Source organism: Mizuhopecten yessoensis, unplaced genomic scaffold (assembly GCF_002113885.1).
Source record: "Mizuhopecten yessoensis strain PY_sf001 unplaced genomic scaffold, ASM211388v2 scaffold716257, whole genome shotgun sequence".
In the NCBI taxonomy this organism is placed as follows: domain Eukaryota; kingdom Metazoa; phylum Mollusca; class Bivalvia; order Pectinida; family Pectinidae; genus Mizuhopecten; species Mizuhopecten yessoensis.
Window position 1 is genome coordinate 264,068 of NW_018480026.1, and position 21,200 is coordinate 285,267.

General features: G+C 36.5%; 2 protein-coding genes across 2 annotated transcripts in view; one reads left to right on the forward strand and one right to left on the reverse strand.

Moving 5' to 3' along the window:
* Positions 1-1,090: 1,090 nt before the first annotated feature.
* Positions 1,091-3,214, forward strand: LOC110442385 (tigger transposable element-derived protein 4-like). The gene has a single exon (XM_021485968.1). It carries the CDS (start codon positions 1,091-1,093, stop codon positions 3,212-3,214), a length of 2,124 nt encoding a protein of 707 aa, XP_021341643.1.
* An 8,806-nt stretch (positions 3,215-12,020) lies between these two features.
* Positions 12,021-21,200, reverse strand: part of LOC110442389 (histone-lysine N-methyltransferase EZH2-like) — a 21,983-nt gene continuing 12,803 nt past the window's right edge. The window contains exons 10-18 of the mRNA XM_021485973.1: positions 19,117-19,259; positions 18,351-18,448; positions 17,841-18,007; positions 16,663-16,776; positions 16,099-16,163; positions 14,970-15,065; positions 13,214-13,295; positions 12,656-12,821; positions 12,021-12,352 (exon numbers count right to left, since the gene is read on the reverse strand). Coding sequence (XP_021341648.1) covers positions 12,292-12,352; positions 12,656-12,821; positions 13,214-13,295; positions 14,970-15,065; positions 16,099-16,163; positions 16,663-16,776; positions 17,841-18,007; positions 18,351-18,448; positions 19,117-19,259 — 992 coding nt within the window. The 3' untranslated portion in view covers positions 12,021-12,291. The remainder of the gene's footprint in view (positions 12,353-12,655; positions 12,822-13,213; positions 13,296-14,969; positions 15,066-16,098; positions 16,164-16,662; positions 16,777-17,840; positions 18,008-18,350; positions 18,449-19,116; positions 19,260-21,200) is intronic.

Below are 21,200 nucleotides of genomic sequence, written 5' to 3' on the forward strand. Positions count from 1 at the left end.
CCCAGACTCAAAGTCCATAATAGATCCGCTATTTTGTACAACAGGAGCTATCAACATCCGTAGAGGTTTATAGACATTTCTTAGCACCAAATACTCTCTCATCACACTTTTCTTTCTTTCCTCTCCCTCTGCCTTATGCATGCACCAGTCCGCACTTTATCATTTCTATCTCGGTTACCACACAATACCTTTTAACATGCACAGACGCGCACGCTGCACATAATACTCGAAAGAGGGTGATGCAGAATATAGATAGATAGATAGAGGTACTGACACGGAATTGATAGTCCTAAGTCCGTGGTACTGAGCTACATATTAGAATATCAATATTTCTGTGGGAGTTTAAAATGGTCACAAACATATACATGTAGCTATAATGTCTTACAAGCATCGTATACATCAGGACCTTATAGACTGCATGCCGTCAATCATTTTTAAAATTAACAACAATTTGATGAAGAGAACGGACTGGCATCCCCCCCCCCTTTTTTTGTGTTCATAATATGTTGTGTTTACCGGTCGTTTAAAAAAATGGGGTTTCAAAAACTGGCCGGGGTAAATGCAGACGTATACGTCTCTGCTGCAAGGCAATGCGTTCAGGTTACAGATGTCAAAAGCGGAAAAATTGTAACTTTACCGGAATCGTTTTAGTCAACCAATTTCAACTTCCGGTGTATTCGCGGAATCAACCCTTTGTAGATCTATCTTTGCAGAATAGTGAGTACAAATGCGCTGACAATATAATTTCCCAGTTAAATTGCTCACGCAATTTTATGAAGAGACTCCAATTGCATTTTAAGGACGTGTATGTTACCACGGAAAGTGAACCGACATCGATTAACATTATGGGAGGTGGTAGGTACCTACGACTGTGTTTTGTCAACAATGACAACATGAATATGACTCTTGCCAGTTATGATACAGTGTACGGAACATCAAGATCACTCCATAGGATCATGTGTGAGGTGTCCAAAAGGAGCTTGCTGATTTCTATTTGAACCTTGAGTAGCTGGCAGACGACATCGATTTTGGATGGAGAACACAAACTGACCCCTAGGCCTACTGAGACAAAGTAGATTCTACTTCAATCATGACTGATATGAGTATTAAAACATTATGGAAAATAGACGAATCCCTCGATGTTTCTGAGGCGAGTGAGGGTGCGAGCCCCACTACACCCACATCACAGATCGGTATTCCAACTGCATCAATAATGAATGACATTGGTGTGAAATCACCATGGAAATTAGATGAATCTCCTGATGCCAATGATTTGGCTGAGGGTGCCAGTCCCTCAGCAACCATGTCAAAGATCGTTATTGAAAATTGTGTGGCGATATTGCCTGAGGCTGATGAAACTGAGAATGAAAGTCATGTAGCTCTTGGGAATATACGAAGTGATTTATGTATTCCTGACAGGGCAGGTCTTATTTTAGCTAGCAATGGCAGGTATACAGTGAAAAGGAAACTGAACGTCAAATCTATTGAGACAAAGTATGAAGCTATACTTGCTGTTGAGCGCGGAAATAGGAGAAAGTCAGACATTGCAAAGGATTTTGGAATTCCGTCAAATACCTTGTCATCATGGCTGAAGTGTGCTGACAAAATTAAAAATGCCTTCTTAAACAGTACCTATGGCCCAGAGAGGAAGAAAATGCGGACTGGACATTTTGAATATATTGAACAAGCTCTTTATAAATGGTATGATGAGGCCAGGCGACAAAACATTCCTGTTTCTGGTACAATTCTAAAAAATATAGCTGGGGAAATTGCAAATAGTATGGGAGAAACCAACTTCAAATGTTCCACAGGATGGCTAGACAGATTCAAAGGGCGTTATGCAATAAGTTTTAAAAATGACAAGGGAAAATACTTTCCATCATTGTGTTCACAATCACACCCAAATGACATTTACAATGCAACTGAAACAGGGCTGTTGTATTGCATTCTTCCAAATAAGGAGAGCTTAGCCACATTAAACTTTCCTAGGGCACAGAATAATGACGAAAGGTTTACACTGATGGTTGGTACGAACATGACTGGTACCGATAAGTTACCGTTGCTTGTGATCGGCAAGGAAGACAATCCTTTCCATTCTGGAAATCATACATCACTTGCATCATGTTTGAAATATGTTTCAACTGAGAATGTGTTTATGACATCTGAAATTTTCACTAATTGGATTTTGGATCTGGATATGAAGTTTCATGAAAAGAACAGAAAGGTTACTTTGATTTTGGATCGGAATGCTGTTCATCCTGCGATAGAAGGCCTAAAGGCAATATCACTTGTGTTTGTTCCAGCAACTGATCGCAAACTGCAGCCAATGAATCAGGGCGTCCTTCATCACCTCAAGGTCCAGTACAGAAAGAATCTTATCACTCGCCAAGAACAACTACAAGACACAGACCTAAAAATAAATGTTAAAGATGCGATACTGCTCTTGGACGAAGCTTGGAATAGTGTTGGGCCTGCAAAAATCTTCAGTTGCTTCAAACTGTCTGGAATAAAATCAATGGACGTTGAGGAGGGAGATATAATTCCAACCACAGATGAAGAGGATGAAGATAAAAACATAATTTTACATTCATTTGACTTCCAGCGAATCTTAGATGAGTATGCTCGGATGGATGAGAACATATCCACATGCGAACCTCAGACTTGTAGACCAACTGATGATTCTGGAATTGTAAATAGTAACAGCACAACATTAGAAAAGTACTATGCTAGCACGTTTATGACAACAGGAAATTCTGAGGTCCCAACATCTCGTAATGTGTTCGATGGTAGACAGGCAGATGTCGGTGATCATTCGTTTGGTGGTAATTTGTCCCAAGTTCTTCCAGTGACGGACATCTCTGATGACAATGTGATGACAATGAGAAATCAAAATTACGGAGATAGTGACCATAGTATAGACACTGGTCATCAGCAGAGGTCGCAAAGTGCTTCCGAGGACAACAATCATTCAAGTCCATCGACAATGGATGCCATGCAAGCATGTGTTACTCTGAGGGCCTACCTTGACGCTCAGAACAATACAAGTGAACTTCTCGAAACATTGGCAAAGATATCAGACCGCGTGATGAAAGAAGCCCTGGTTGAGCATCAGTCACAGCAGAGTACTGCTGGTGTAGAAAAAAGTAGTAGGACCAGTACCTCTAGTAGTAATTCAGATAGGTTTCATGTGAAACATGAAAACATAGACATTTAATAAGGAAATTATGAAAATTGTAGACATTCACTTAAAAATCTCCAAGGCATCTCTCTCCAAAATGTTAAATCATCATGTTATATATAGACTATGCAGTCAACCCTAGACCCCAAGTACCAACACTGAACAGTCCATTTGTGCCACTACATAATTAATAATGCACAGTGATTTTGGTAACATATATCCCGTTTCCTATTAAATTTATTACAGACCTTGATATCCAATTTATCAGGGAAGGAAAGTACATTGTAGGTAATGAACAAGGTTTGGTTGTATTGTATTGAATCTCATATCATATATCTAGGGGTGTTAAGTGCATTGTTTATCTGCCTACATTTTTTTTAAGTGTTCCATTCATGCCTATATATATACATGTTTCAAAGTGACTTTAAATCATGTCTAGGTAGGCATTGGATGAAACATTTAAGTTTCTGATACATGTATACATTGGTATGTAAGTTTCACTTGACAGTACAATTATATAGTTCTACATTCATCTACCTGAATTATAGGATACTCATTGTGTTCTCGAAGAATTTGCAGTTCAATTGATTGGAAATATATATCAACTCCAGATTATAGTGATGTGTCGTTGGTAAAATCTCTTTCAAAATAAGTACACCGTTGAAATTTGAAAAAGGTAGAGAAAATCAGAGTTCTAATTGCCTCCTCTCCCCAAACAACAGATTAACATCAAGTACACATGCATTTTTAATTCCACGTTCAAGAAAAGTGGTAATCATTACAGTAATTTATAACACTATGAAAAAATACCTTAAATCTTTTTAATAGGACCATCATTTTTAAGCTCACCAGCCCTACCAAGTTCGTTCATATAAATGACCTTGACTTGCGTTGTTTTCAACTCAACTTCCTAGCAAGTTTGTTCAAGTAGATGACCTTGAATTAAGTTTAAGATCATCAGCCCTATCAAGTTTGTTGAAATAAATGACCTTGATTTGAATTATTTTGAACTCACCAGCCCTATCAAGTTTGTTGAAATAAATGACTTTGATTTGAATGATTTTTAACTCACCAGGCTATCAAGTTTGTTCAAATAAATTACCTTCATTTACTTTATCTTACTAGCCCATCAAGTTTGTTCAATTAAATGACCTTGACCTACTTCATTTTTACCTCACCAGCCTTATCAAGTTTGTTCAAATTAATGACCTTGATCACTTACTTTGAAGGTTGTATGATTAAAGTAAGTTAATATAATATTATGATAAACAAGAGGCCCAAGAGGGCCTGTATCGCTCACCTGAATATTTAAGCAGTCATAGCAAAATATTCTCATTAAATATTATATTGCACTAAAAATATTTCCCTCACAAACTTTGTTGGCTCCATCTGTTGAAATTACCAGCAAAATATTATTATAAGATTCTATGCTTTTTGATTCTTCTTCAGAAGTTGCTTGACATATTTATCCCTGTGATCTTGTAAGTAGGTCAATGTCATTTTCCTTCTTTAATTGGTTAGCTCTATTCAAAAAAGCTACCAGCCAAATCTTATGAATCCATTCCTTTTAGTTCTCAAGAACAAATCCATTAAAATGTTGTTGACCTCTGTGACCTCTAAAGTAGGTTGAGGTCATTTTCATTTGCAAACTTTGGTGAGCTCTATCCCGGGAAGTCACCAGCCAAATATTATAATTTTATGCCTTTTAATTCTTCAGAAGAAGCTGTTTGAACTGTTTGACATATTTGAACGCTGTGACCTTGAAAGTAGGTCAAGGTCATTTTCATTCGCAAACTTTGTTTGGCTCTTTCCCAGGAAGCCACCTGCCAAATATTAAGATTTTATAACTACCAGTTCTTCAGAAGAAGTCGTTTAAAGTGTTTGACATATCTGCCTCATGTGACCTTAAAAGAAGGTCAAGGTCATTTTCATTCTCAAACTTTGTTCGGCTCTTTCCTAGGAAGCTACAAGCCAAATATAGAGATTATATACCTTTCAGTTCTTCAGAAGAAGTCGTTTGAAGTGTCTGACACATTTGACTCCTGTGACCTTGAAAGAAGGTCAAGGTCATTTTCATTCTCAAACTTTGTCGGGCTCTATCCAAGGAAGCCATCAATCAAAAATAAAGATTCTATACCTTTCAGTTCTTCAGAAGAAGTCATTTGAAGCTTTTGACATATATGACCCCTGTGACCTTGAAAGTAGGTCAAACTAGTTTTCATTCTCAAACTTTGTTGGGCTCTATCCCAGGAAGCCACCAGCCAAATATAAAGATTATATACCTTTCAGTTCTTCAGAAGAAGTCGTTTGAAGTGTTTGACACATTTGACCCCTGTGACCTTGAAAGAAGGTCAAGGTAATTTTCATTCTCAAACTTTGTTGGGCTCCATCCAAGGAAGCCATCAGCCAAATATGAAGATTCTATACCTTTTAATTCTTCAGAAGAAGTCGTTTGAAGTTTTTGACATATTTGACCCCTGTGACCTTGAAAGTAGGTCAAACTAATTTTCATTCTCAAACTTTGTTGGTCTCTATCCCAGGAAGCCACCAGCCAAATATAAAGATTATATACCTTTCAGTTCTTCAGAAGAAGTCGTTTGAAGTGTTTGACACATTTGACCCCTGTGACCTTGAAAGAAGGTCAAGGTAATTTTCATTCTCAAACTTTGTTGGGCTCCATCCAAGGAAGCCATCAGCCAAATATGAAGATTCTATACCTTTTAATTCTTCAGAAGAAGTCGTTTGAAGTTTTTGACATATTTGACCCCTGTGACCTTGAAAGTAGGTCAAACTAATTTTCATTCTCAAACTTTGTTGGTCTCTATCCCAGGAAGCCACCAGCCAAATATAAAGATTATATACCTTTCAGTTCTTCAGAAGAAGTCGTTTGAAGTGTTTGACACATTTGACCCCTGTGACCTTGAAAGAAGGTCAAGGTAATTTTCATTCTCAAACTTTGTTGGGCTCCATCCAAGGAAGCCATCAGCCAAATATGAAGATTCTATACCTTTTAATTCTTCAGAAGAAGTCGTTTGAAGTTTTTGACATATTTGACCCCTGTGACCTTGAAAGTAGGTCAAACTAATTTTCATTCTCAAACTTTGTTGGTCTCTATCCCAGGAAGCCACCAGCCAAATATAAAGATTCTATACCTTTCAGTTCTTCAGAAGAAGTCGTTTGAAGTGTTTGACACATTTGACCCCTGTGACCTTGAAAGTAGGTCAAGGTCATTTTCATTCTCAAACTTTGTTGGGCTCTATCCCAGGAAGCCATCAGCCAAATATGAAGATTCTATACCTTTTAATTCTTTAGAAGAAGTCGTTTGAAGTTTTTGACATATTTGACCCCTGTGACCTTGAAAACAGATCAAGGTCATTTTCGTTCTCAAACTTTGTAGGGCTCCTACCAACGAAGCTTTCAGCCAAATATCATGACTCTAGGCCTGTCCGTTCTTCAGAAGAAGTTGTTTAAAGGAAAAGTTGATGGATGAGGACGGACGGACGGACGGACGGACGGACGACGGACGCCGCGCCACGGCATAAGCTCACTTGGCACTTTGTGCCAGGTGAGCTAAAAAGGGTAAAATGATACTTAGCCTGTATTGTTAGCTTCCTTGCTTTGACGATTGTTGATATAAATTTGACCTTCACCCACATACTCTGGAAGTCACAGATGTGAGACGTGTTTACCAAAATCATTGAACAACAGTTAGCCCTTTCACCCCTATGCAACTTTGGTAGACTCCCCCATGCATTGATCTAGACGAGTCCATTATGGTCTACAGTGGTGAAAGGGTTAAGCAAAACGTGCCAAACATTTGTACCAAGTTTATATGCCCCCCTCAATTATTTGTTTTGAGGGGTGGGCCGGCTTGTATAAGAAATTTAAAAATTCACCATACATATTTTTAGTTTTTGGCCAAAGCATAATACATACTGTCATCTTTACTAAAGAGGCTATTTTATACCGTTTCTATAATATTGAGTATTATGATTGATTTTATGTTATATTAAATATCACTGTAATCTTCTTGCTCCCATCATTGTTTTTTGTTTTAAAAGTGCATAATAATGAATTAATGTGTTCACATGTTTAGATCTGTTAACATTAGGGTGAAGTTTTTGGTTGTTTCTTACTAAATGTGCAGGTTACTTTTGATAATGAACATTGCATTACCTGGTATGTATTGTATTCTTACACAATATATAAATTTCAATGTTCATGACAATGTATGCAGAATCTATTGGATATTGTAAGGGCATTGTCAAGTATATATACATTTATGAGAAAATACAATTGTTTAATTTATAATTGTCTGTGTTTTTATATCATTTAACAAGGGGCCCATCAGCCTTAATGGTCACCCGAGTCCTACAGTATTTATTTTTGTTGCTGAAATATTAAATGGAGATATCGTCCCTACCAATTTGAGTAAAAAATAGTTAAGTATAACATTAAGGTAAATTTGTCAGGATCATTCCTAGACCAAGTTTCAGTTAAATCGGCATATTAGAAGTTGATTTTAAGTTTGAACTAGTCTTTTTTTCAAAATGGTGGCCGTGGCGGCCATATTGGATTTTTGAATGGCCCGAAATGAAAAGAACACTTTGCCAGGACCATGAGTCGATCATTTCTACCAAGTTTCAGTTAAATCGGCCGGGTAGAACTTGACTTCAAGTTTGAAATAGGTTTTCAAAATGGTGGCCATATTGGATTTCTGATCAAACTGAAAAATAACAACACTTGGTCAGGGAGATGTCAGGAACATCCCAATGAAGTATCAATGGAATCCCTTTAACAGTATTTCAGCTTCAGTTGAAAATGTAAAATGCAAGACGACGGATAACAAGAGGCCACTCGAGCTTTAGCTCAGGTGACCTAAAAATTGAATCCCATTTGTTGAATTCTTTTTCATACCTTCACGGAAAAAAAGGCCTTATATTGGGGGCAATCAATATCCCCCGACCTCTGAACAACCTTTGGACTTAAACACCAGGGGACATAACATAACATAAAGGTTCAAAACTGAATATGAGAAGGTAATTGGTGGTAATTGGTACTGTAGGTACATGTATGTGTAAAAAGATTCACAAATTAATTGTCACACAGAAACCATTTGTACGGATGACACTAACTGGTTTTATTTGTCACCTTTGCTTATAGTGTTGCCCATGACCATCCCATCATGTATAACAATACCTCCGACATTTGTCTTTTAGGGTTCCAAGATGAAGGCCAAGGTCACAGTTACTGTATACAGAAAATCATCAACCGACTCATTGTCCTCACTCTAGCTACTTAATTTCTTAACTGACTTTTATCAAAGTTTATGCAGATTTCAAGTATGAGAATACCTCGGATGGGCTTATGTTTCAAGATTCCAAGGCCAAGGTCACCATTGCTATTTATAGAAAATCATCAACCAATTCAGTGTCATCAGTCTACTAACTTTATTTCCTAATTGATTTTAATCAAAATTTACACAAAGGTCAGGTATACATCTTTGTGTTTCAGAGTTCTAAGATCAAGTTCATGGTCACTTGCTATACAGTGAAGCCCACTTATTATGATATACAGTGAAACCCACTTATTATATCTTATTTGCAAGAGAAAAATATCATAACAAGAGGCCCAAGAGGGCCTGTATCGCTCACCTGAATATTTAAGCAGTCATAGCAAAATATTCTCATTAAATATTATATTGCACTAAAAATATTTCCCTCGCAAACTTTGTTGGCTCCATCTGTTGAAACTACCAGCAAAATATTATTATAAGACTCTATGCTTTTTGATTCTTCTTCAGAAGTTGCTTGACATATTTTTCCCTGTGATCTTGTAAGTAGGTCAATGTCATTTTCCTTCTCAAATTGGTTAGCTCTATTCCAAAAAGCTACCAGCCAAATCTTATGAATCCATTCCTTTTAGTTCTCAAGAACAAATCCATTAAAATGTTGTTGACCTCTGTGACCTCTAAAGTAGGTTGAGGTCATTTTCATTTGCAAACTTTGGTGAGCTCTATCCCGGGAAGTCACCAGCCAAATATTATAATTTTATGCCTTTTAATTCTTCAGAAGAAGCTGTTTGAACTGTTTGACATATTTGAACGCTGTGACCTTGAAAGTAGGTCAAGGTCATTTTCATTCGCAAACTTTGTTTGGCTCTTTCCCAGGAAGCCACCTGCCAAATATTAAGATTTTATAACTACCAGTTCTTCAGAAGAAGTCGTTTAAAGTGTTTGACATATCTGCCTCATGTGACCTTAAAAGAAGGTCAAGGTCATTTTCATTCTCAAACTTTGTTCGGCTCTTTCCTAGGAAGCTACAAGCCAAATATAGAGATTATATACCTTTCAGTTCTTCAGAAGAAGTCGTTTGAAGTGTCTGACACATTTGACTCCTGTGACCTTGAAAGAAGGTCAAGGTCATTTTCATTCTCAAACTTTGTCGGGCTCTATCCAAGGAAGCCATCAATCAAAAATAAAGATTCTATACCTTTCAGTTCTTCAGAAGAAGTCATTTGAAGCTTTTGACATATATGACCCCTGTGACCTTGAAAGTAGGTCAAACTAGTTTTCATTCTCAAACTTTGTTGGGCTCTATCCCAGGAAGCCACCAGCCAAATATAAAGATTATATACCTTTCAGTTCTTCAGAAGAAGTCGTTTGAAGTGTTTGACACATTTGACCCCTGTGACCTTGAAAGAAGGTCAAGGTAATTTTCATTCTCAAACTTTGTTGGGCTCCATCCAAGGAAGCCATCAGCCAAATATGAAGATTCTATACCTTTTAATTCTTCAGAAGAAGTCGTTTGAAGTTTTTGACATATTTGACCCCTGTGACCTTGAAAGTAGGTCAAACTAATTTTCATTCTCAAACTTTGTTGGTCTCTATCCCAGGAAGCCACCAGCCAAATATAAAGATTCTATACCTTTCAGTTCTTCAGAAGAAGTCGTTTGAAGTGTTTGACACATTTGACCCCTGTGACCTTGAAAGTAGGTCAAGGTCATTTTCATTCTCAAACTTTGTTGGGCTCTATCCCAGGAAGCCATCAGCCAAATATGAAGATTCTATACCTTTTAGTTCTTTAGAAGAAGTCGTTTGAAGTTTTTGACATATTTGACCCCTGTGACCTTGAAAACAGGTCAAGGTCATTTTCGTTCTCAAACTTTGTAGGGCTCCTACCAACGAAGCTTTCAGCCAAATATCATGACTCTAGGCCTGTCCGTTCTTCAGAAGAAGTTGTTTAAAGGAAAAGTTGACGGACGAGGACGGACGGACGGACGGACGGACGGACGACGGACACCGCGCCACGGCATAAGCTCACTTGGCACTTCGTGCCAGGTGAGCTAATAACCGTTCAAGCTCTTTTCAATCGTTTTTATGTTGTCTGAACCAGAGGTGAGATGCCCTATATCAATCGGACAGATTGATGTGGAAACATGGAAAAATATAAATACAAAAAAGATAAATTAATAAGTGAAATAACAATGTATATAGAAAACGTTGAGGGATTCAGTGCTATCACTCCAGGTACTTAATTTCTTAACAGATCTTGATCAACGTTTATACAGATTTCTGGTATGAGAATACCTTGGATGAGCTCATGTTAGAAAATGTTTCTATATTTCTTCATTTATCAACTTGAAGTTTGATAATATCTTGAATGCATACATAGTTCAGGGTTACAATATCTAAGTCGTTGGTTACTACTTGTAGAACACTATCAAACACCGAAACTAATTTCACGTGGCAGCGGGGGCATTCATGTCTTGCAGACAATTTTCCTTGGCCATATCCTTTTTGTTCTGTTTGTTGTTGCAAGTAGTTGTACTCTAATGAATTGTTCCAAGATTGGCATTTGAATACAACAAAATAAATGTTAAAAGAACATTATACACTTTATTTCGTTTTGACCACATGAAACAGCAATTACAAATTGTATAACAAACGTATTACAAATTGAACTGGATTCTGCTGGAAAAAATAAACTACCAGTACATACACAGTATGTAGTACATTATAGACAACAGTTCTGGAACACTTTACACACTCGTACATCTTACAGTTCATTTAAAAACGTCATCTTACCATCTGCATTCAATGCAGTAGGAAAATTGGGTTTAGTAGGAATATTCAAATCCTTTCTAGTGTATACAGAGTTATTTTTACAGCAATGCTATTTTTGCTGTAACGATGTATTGGAAAGTCAAAACAAGCTCATTTGTAGTGTTTATATTCGCTGCATTCAGGACGAGTTATATTTGTTGTTCATTATTGTTGTTTGGTGAAGACATATCATTGAGTACACACTAGACAAATTCTGTGTTGCTAGTTGGTTTTGCTATGAAAATTTTCATTACCAAACTGAGATTTTCATAATTTCTATTGTGATTTGATATCGATGTTTAAAAGCAGAACTATTCTAGAACTCCACTATTTGCACAGTTAATCAATAGTCCTACAATTTGTAAAGTTTTTTAACAGTTCTACAATTTCTCAAGTTCAACATTTTATAGTTCTTCACAACTGTCTCACAATGCACATAGTTAAACAGTTTGATAATGTATAGTTCTATAACAGTTCCACAAGTTCAAGGGAAAATGAGATCCGACGTCTGTTAGTGGATGTTGAGTGAAATTCTGTGTACCCCAATTGATGGATTCCTAAATGGAATTCACTCGTCATGCCATAAGAGTAATCGAAATTCTTAAGAAAAGATGACCAGACTATTCCGTCTTTTCGTATTGCAGAGTTATCTGCTCTTGTGAGCAGGTATTGATTGTTACGTCATTTGTTCGTGAGAGTAACGTCATCAATTTTTGAGAAAATGACGTGATTTTCTCACACAAACCAAAGACGTAACTATTAATACCTGCTCACAAGAGAAGATAACTGCAATACGAAAAGACGGAATATCAAATGGGGAATCTCGGACAAATTTAATCCAGTTTACATGATTCTGTCCACTACATGGGCTGTCATCAGAACAAAATACAATTTTCATAGTTCCACAATTTGTAAAGTTGTATAACACTTTCTTGGCATTCATTAATTTGAAAGGAAATAGGTTCTGTAATCCACGGATGATGTCTGCTTGTAGACATCGGAATGAAAATCACGTCACTTCTGCATCTCTTTCTATGCCTACAAACTTTAACTGCTCTGTTGGACCATATCTGTCAAAGAAAAACACAAACAAATATGACATAATGTTCTTTTAATCAACAATATGACACGTTTCCACCCTTAGACCAATGAATAGCACACAAAACCTAAGATATAATGGGTCAAAATTTTCAAAAATATATTAACCAAGGCTTTTGCCAAGAATATCGAGGTTTTTAATTCCAACAAACATGTACAGTGAGATCTCAAAATTTAATAAACGGTTTATTAGTTACTGCTCAGACAAGATATCATTAGAACCAGAACCAGAAGACCCAATATTAATACAGCTTCCTTTCAAGAGAAGAACTAACCTGTAGTCGAAGAAGAGTTCCTCCCCGGACTGTATTGGACGTTTGGCAAAGATACCAATCCTGTGGTCCCCGTTCACCATCATCACCTTGGCATAACAGTTGGGATTAACTGAATGGTTGGCAAAGCGGATCTTGTTTCCTTTCCTGGTCGCATCCACCACAAAATCTGCCAAGGGGAAATAAATACGTTGAACGTGGAATCACAAGATACCTCAACTATTTCTAAATTTTAACATGAAATATTATAAACTTAAGGATTAAACATTAATGAGATCTTCATAGAGAGATCATACTGATCTTCTGTATTTATAAATCTGAATAATTCCTGTCAAACATCTAATACACTGTACACGGATGATATTTCAGCCCCCCCCACCCGACCAATCCACATACTAAAATTTCAAATTGTTCATTATGGTGGGATTTTTTTGGTTTCTTTTCATTTAGTATAGAATGATGTCCAACGTGTATGAATTTAGTCCTAATTGACAAATGATTTATTAAAGCCAGAATAATCTCTGAATAATGAAAGATCTAATAAAACAGACTAGAGCCTACCATTGTTGAGATTGAACAGGAAGCTACACATGTACTTGTCATAGACTTTCCCTCGCCGGTCTGCCTCGTCCTGAGATATTATCTAGAACAGAAAACAATTTAGTATGGGCACCGATTACAAACAATCTTCAGACATAGATTTTCATATGTATGAAAGTTTTGTTGACATCAGATTTTCAGGAATTTTCATCATTCAGTGTTTAACTATCCATCTACAAACTTAGGTTTTATAAATTATTATGAACTTCAAATTCAATCAGTACAGGTAGAAAGGACAAGTCATTAAACAAATGTTTTTTAACCTTGACAATTCACTCCCAAAAATTAAGGTCCAGTACTAGTCTTGACAATGTAAATATTTTGTGATTATATACGTGAAAAGTGAGATCGGGTCTTGACTATGTACTTTGATTTCATGGCTAATCTTCCTCCACAAATTCATTGGTCCACAAAGTAATAACAAGTTTGAAATAAAGCAATTCTCCATAGGATTTGGTACTCGTAATCCACAAATTCATGCAACACCTAAATGGTGTTTTATTTCGGGAAACCACAAAATTTGGATCCCACAAAAACATCCAATTTCACAGTAACTTTTTAAAAAAAATTATATATGGGAAATCAAATGCAAAGTCCAGTCTTGACAATGTAAATTTGACTGTAACTGATGAAAATAACGTCTGTCATTGAAAATGTTAATGTTTCTCGATTAAACATGAGGAATGCAAGACCATCCGCCATGACAAATGTGTGGTACCGTCAAGACGTTATTTTATAGATATTGTTATATTGACTGTCAAGACGTTATTTTATAGATATTGTAATATTGACTGTCAAGATGTTATTTTATAGATATTGTAATATTGACAGTCTGTTATTTAATAGATATTGTTATATTGACTGTCAAGACGTTGTTTTGTAGATATTGTTATATTGATTGTCAAGACGTTATTTTATAGATATTGTAATATTGACTGTCAAGACGTTATTTTATAGATATTGTAATATTGACTGGCCAGACGTTGTTTTATAGATATTGTAATATTGACTGGCAAGGCGTTGTTTTATAGATATTGTAATATTGACTGTCAAGATGTTATTTTATAGATATTGTAATATTGACTGTCAAGGCGCTGTTTTATAGATATTGTAATATTGACCGTCAAGATTTTATTTTATAGATATTGTTATATTGACTGTCAAGACGTTGTTTTATAGATATTGTAATATTGACTGTCAAGACGTTATTTTATAGATATTGTAATATTGACTGTCAAGACGTTATTTTATAGATATTGTAATATTGACTGTCAAGACGTTATTTTATAGATATTGTAATATTGACTGTCAAGACGTTATTTTATAGATATTGTAATATTGACTGTCAAGACGTTATTTTATAGATATTGTAATATTGACTGTCAAGACGTTATTTTATAGATATTGTAATATTGACTGTCAAGACGTTATTTTATAGATATTGTAATATTGACTGTCAAGACGTTGTTTTATAGATATTGTAATATTGACTGTCAAGACGTTATTTTATAGATATTGTAATATTGACTGTCAAGACGTTATTTTATAGATATTGTAATATTGACTGTCAAGACGTTGTTTTATAGATATTGTAATATTGACTTTCAAGATGTTATTTTATAGATATTGTAATATTGACTGTTAAGACGGTCAAGATGTTATTTTATAGATATTGTAATATTGACTCTCAAGACATTAAGTCTAAATTCTCAGTTACCTCTCCACAGTACTCGGATATAAATTCATTCTTTTCCGCTGGACTTTTTAAGAATATTCCCCATCCTGCTACGTCTGACGGAGCCAGCAACAGCCGCTGAAACCAGAAAATCGTTATCATTAGGTACGCTGTTCAAGTCATTAAGATCATCTCCCGTAAAAGCTTTAGTATAATGTCTTAAGCACTAGTCGCCAGGTTGACTTTGTATTTGTTTGATTGTTTAACCTTTTCACCACTGTAAACCACAATGGACTAGTCCAGATAAATGAATGGTAGAGTCTACTGATGATACCTAGGGGTGAAAGGGTTAACTCTGAAATACAGTACTTCCTTTATATGGGCTTTTTTCGATATAAATACTGTATACCAGGACATTATCGCCCAGTCAAAACTTGCGCCCCATGAAACCAATCCTCACCCAGTGTTAATTTTGCCCTCCACATTGAATTTACTCTGGACATTTTAAGCTGGGAACTTATGTTCGCTGTAATCATAAATTCACCCTCAATACAGAGAGCGAAAAAAGGTGAACTTTAAACTGCGTTAAATTGTTATACAGTAGCCTGGGGTTAGAAGAGGACAGTAACACAGAACTGCAATTATTTAAAATATATTTTGTTCCTAGGGTCCACTATAGAAATGTTCAGAATTATTTTACAACCAGTATCCCTTTAGTGTAAATGTACAGAGTTTAGTGGCAATCTTATTTGAGTGTTTTTAGTTTTAATCTTATTTTAGTGGTTTTCATCCCGAAATATTGTGCTTGATTAAGATTGCACAGAACTTTCTACATATTTTTTTCTATTACATATATTGCAGGTGAGCCACTTCATCAATGCACTAATCTGTTAAAATTTGATAAATTTGAGATTCCTAAAATATGTACACTTACAGTATTTTCAATCAGTGCCTCCCAACACCACATATACCCCTTTATCCTTCATTATTTATCCCTAACAAACTGATTCCTGATTTATATATGAGTAAATCAACCAATCCAGAAAAAAATATGACTTTATTAAAGGCAAACTGGCTCAAAAAATAAAACAGGAATGGGTTACTGGTTATACACTTTCAAACAACAGCTTCTTTGTCAAGATGCAAGTGACTTTATGTCAGCATTTCTTACCTTCCTTTGTCCCCTTTGTACGCTGACGTTCTTACAAGAAATCTTTGTGCTGTCAACAAAATGGTCTGAAAGTCAAAACAATAAATATCATTACTGGTCAATCTAACACTGGGACTACAATTTTTGAAATATATCAAACAACATTGAAGAACGGTACACGAGGAGTTTTTTGCATCAATTTCAACCTTACCGTGCAATTTTGTAAAATGGATTCTGGTTCTAGCCAAATCAGCCAACAGATAACAAAACAACAGAAGTCTCTTTTTCGTAATATAGACCAAGGTTCTAGCCAAACCTGATGACTGAATGCAAGACTGCAGAAATCTCAACACTCCTACCTGCCCCACAGGTTTGACGTAAGTCCGGATCACATTTTCAAATAAATATAGACCAAGGTTCTAGCCAAACCTGATGACAGATTACAAAACTGTAGAAATCTCAACACTCTTACCTGCCCCACAGGTTTGACGTAAGTCCGGATCACATTTTCAAATAAACATCGACCAATGTTCTAACCAAACCTGATGACAGATTACAAAACTGTAGAAATGTCAACACCCCTACCTGCGCCACAGGTCTGACATAAGTCCGGGTCACACTCGCGTACGGCCAGGAAACACGGACACTGTTTGGTATTACACTGGGCTTTACATCGACAGCCAGGAAAGCGATTCTCACCTGTCACAAACAAAACATGTTAAAAGGGAATTAAATTAATCAGAGAATTTCTCAAGCAAAGCTGCTGCATCCAGATGTATCAATGGATTTTATTACTGTTTCAAAACACAAACTACTTTCTTTCTTTTCAACACATATGGTTTTTTTTACCAATAGAAAGAAGAATTACTCAAATTGAGTTTTTCATCATCGTTCCACAATGGCCACATTTTGTTTATTTAATGTGCTCTTACTCCTATAGCGATATGTGGTATACCTATTATGTTGAAATACTGCAGTTGTTCTTAAAATGATGAAACATTTTAATGTGTCCATATCAATATGCTAACAGTAAAATGAGATTGTTACATGAATGGAATGCACATTAAATGTCTATGACCTATTAATTCATAAGGATATCTGTCATTAACCATTCCACCCCTATGTAAATTTAGTAGACTCTACCATGCATTGATATAGATGTTTCCATTATGGCCTATAGCAGTGAAAGGGATAAAGCAAACGGCTTGTTCTACTTTGTATTGTTTGTCTTCAGTCTCAAAATAGATTAAATAATAACGCAATTAAATAGAGACTTTTGATGCTTGTAAAATTTTTAGTCAAATCCCTCGGCAAACGTTGTGAAAAAATTTGCATCAAAATGACCTAGTATACAGTATTATTTCAGAATGTTTGGAGGTTCTGTCATATTTTAATTTTTAACAAGTTATATGATATCTGAAAAAGTCCCTATAGTAAATCACTCTGATATCATTTTTGTCAATAACTGAGTTTCTTTTTTATGCCCCTGCCATAAAATGGGGGAGGGGCATATAGTGTTGCCCATGTCCGTTCCATCTCATCGCGTCCAGTCCCAATCAATGAGCGGGGGCATTTATGTCTTACAGACATTTTCTAGTTTATATGGGTGATTAGTTGCAAACTAGAGAATTTGAAATAACCACATTCTTATGTAGGAAATTCATTTTTCAAAAATCAAAGTAACAACATATATATATATTCTTCTCGAACTGGATAGAAAAATAACCTACAGAATATATTCTGAACATTAGGTTAATACTTACAATCACCACTACACTGACAGAACTTTTCACAGAAGTTCTGGGCCAGGATGCACGGACACGATTCATCACAGCGCAGACCAGGGTGGTCACAGGGCTGGTAGTTATATACAGTTTTGGTGGACGAGTCTTTCTTCAACTGAATCTTTCTACAGTGCATGGACCATAACCTGCCGAACAGAAAAGTATTGAAAGTGAAACTGAACACATGCATCTCATTTTTTATATGTGATCAAAAGGAAAAGTGTTTACCATCACATTTACTCCTTTTCGATATAAAAGTGATTGAAGCTCACACTTCAATAGAATGTCATTCACCATTTTCTAAGAGCATCACTTACACCAGTAATTCTGGAAAGACATAAAGACATCTATGTTTTAAACTCTGCAAATAATTACAATAAAAATATTATTTAATTTTACATTATTTGGTTTATTCTCTTGACCAATTCACATTTGTTTATGTTACATTATTTGTCTTGGGATGAATTAAGGAGAGCATGTGCACATTACCTGTGTTTCTTTTTCGTTTTCTTGCGGGGTGGAGTTTGAGCCTTGTCCTCCCCAACATCTGGTATGTGAGCGGCTTCCTTCTTGGCAAAGTCGTACACCTGTGTCATTGACAGTGTTTAGGATTGGTCGACAACAATCAAGTAATAATCCACTCAATGTCAACAACATGTTATGTCCGAGTCAAATTGTAAAATGTTATTTTTTTCCTTTTGCAGAACATAATTATATAGTTCACTTGTTACATGCTTTTAACAAGTAGTGTTACAATTAAATCATTTAATCTTACTTGTAACAAGCATTTTCATTGGCTTAAAAAAATGATGTTATCAGCCCATAGCGTAAAAAAATGATGTCACCATTTGTAATGTCGCTTTTGATTGGCTGATACAGCGGTGAAATAGTTTCTAAGAGAAAAGAGTCCATCATTAAAAGTGGATTTCCACAGGGATTGTGTATAGTAGATTAAATTATAAGGATTGACTTGGATATATTTTTTTCTTAATTGATGCACTGTCTTGTGAAATCAAAGTGAAAGTTGAGAGGTCACACAAAAAAGCCGAGTGTACTTCATCATAAACCGCTGCAGTTTATTTAGAGTACACACCTTTTTGTGAAAAATATATTCAAGTTAATCCACAAATGAAATTTTGTTATCACTTGAGTGTTCAGCAGTGTTCAGTCATGCATGACCTGTCAACTTTCACATTTTTCAAGACAGTGCATCAATAAAGAAAAAATTCTTTCCGATCACATTTGCGTATTATACCTGTTTACAGTTCTTGGTACCAATGAGGCGAGCGATGGCGCAGTAGTTGTTCCTGTACATGTCATGGAGAACCCGGAACACAGACTCGTCTGCTCCAGTCCAACAAGGTGTGATTCTCGCCGGTCGTTTTGGCACTAGGAACTCTATGGAAATATTTTGTGGTTGTATTATTACACTGTATTTAAATGGCAGCCTGATAATGTGATAAAGATTAACACAATACAACATACAGAGATGGTACAGGACAAAACACAACATTAAAACTTAGGTTCTTTCTTCTTACACAGCAATTCGTTATTAATTTCCTTCAAACAGAACACCACAATCAGCCTCTGGGCTTTTCAGTAAACAAGAGTATCGTGGGGTGGATCAATATACGCCCGTCGAATGCCATATAGTTTTATATACTTTTTTACATTGAAATAAGATCTGCATCATTCTAAGACTGGTTAGCTGACATGCCATAAAACAAGAGGCCCATAGAGCCTGTATCGCTCACCTGGATATCTAAGCAATCATGGCAGAATATTCTCCAAATGAGATCCATGGGAATATGCCAGACCCCAAGGCCAATCCTTGTATGTAGCATATATATTTGTATTCAATTTTTTATGCCCAGCAATTTTATGTATGGTTATGGGGTGGGGATCTCAACTGTTTCCAATCTGTGACTCAGAAACTAGGTCCCTACGGTTGTGGCCAGACCCCAGGATCAGTTCTAATATCATGACTGCATTTGTCTCTTTTTGCCCAGCATTTGTATATATAGTTTTGGGGTGGGGATCTCAACCGTTTTTAAGTTATGGCCCAAAGACTAGGTTTCCAAGGGTGGGGCCAGACCCTAGGGCCATCCTGGAAGCAAATGTGCATTCTTCTCTTTAAACTCAGCAATTGTATATGTGGTTATAATTATATGGTGGGGATCTCAACCATTTCCAGGCAATAAACTTTTTTTGACCCCACCCCTTAGCCAAGGGGGTCAGCCCCACCATTTGTACAATTTTGAATCCCTGCCTCCCATGAATGCTTCCGACCAAATATGATCGGTATCCAGTGCATATTCCTACAGAAGAAGTTGTTTATAGCAATCAAGCCAAATTGCCCCCTTTTGGTCCCGCCCTCGGCCCTCTGGGGGTCAGCCCCACCATTTGTACAATTTTGAATTCCCACCACCTAGGGATGCTTCCTGTCTAATATGATTGATATCCATCACTTAGTTCCACAGAAGAAGTCGCTTCAAGCAGTATAGCCAAATAACCCTTCTTGGCCCCGCCCCTCAGCCCCCTGGGAGGTCAGCCCCACCATTTGTACAATTTTGAATCCCTGCATCCCATGAATGCTTTTGATTAAATATGATCGATATCCAGCGCATAGTTCTACTGAAGAAGTCGTTTGTAGAAAATATAGCCAAATTACCCCTTTTTGGCCCCGCCCCTCAGCCCAACCATTTGTACAATTTTGAATCTCCACAACCTAGGGATGCTTCCAGTCTAATATGGCTGATATCCATCACTAAGTTCCAGAGAAGAAGTCGCTTAAAGCAGTTTCGCCAAATTGCCCCCTTTTTGCCCTGCCCCTCAGCCCTCTGGGGGGTCAGCCCCACCATTTGTACAATTTTGAATCCCCACCACCTAGGGATGCTTCCAGTCAAATTTAATTAAATTCCAATCAGTGGTTAAGAAGAAGAAAAAGTTGTTTAAAGAAATTGTTAACGGACGGACGACGGACACAACGGTATGGCATGTGACCAGGTGAGCAAGAGGCCCAAGGGCCTTAGCGGTCACCTGAGTTATATCATAGGAACTGGTAGCTTTATTTTATTGTTTAGATGTGATGTGGAAATCAGCATGTAAACTAAGTGAAATACAATACTTGTCATGTCATCAATGGATAAGAATTTGAAAATATTGGTAAATGTTCCCTTTGGGGCCCCGCCCTAGCCCCTGGGGATGGGGCAGGAATCCTAATTTTACAAAGTAAAACTCTCATTTACCCAAGATGATTCTGACTAAGTTTGAGCAATTTTCTGCTGAAAATGGATAAAATATATACCGAAAAGTGTTATTTCCCTATATAAACTATAT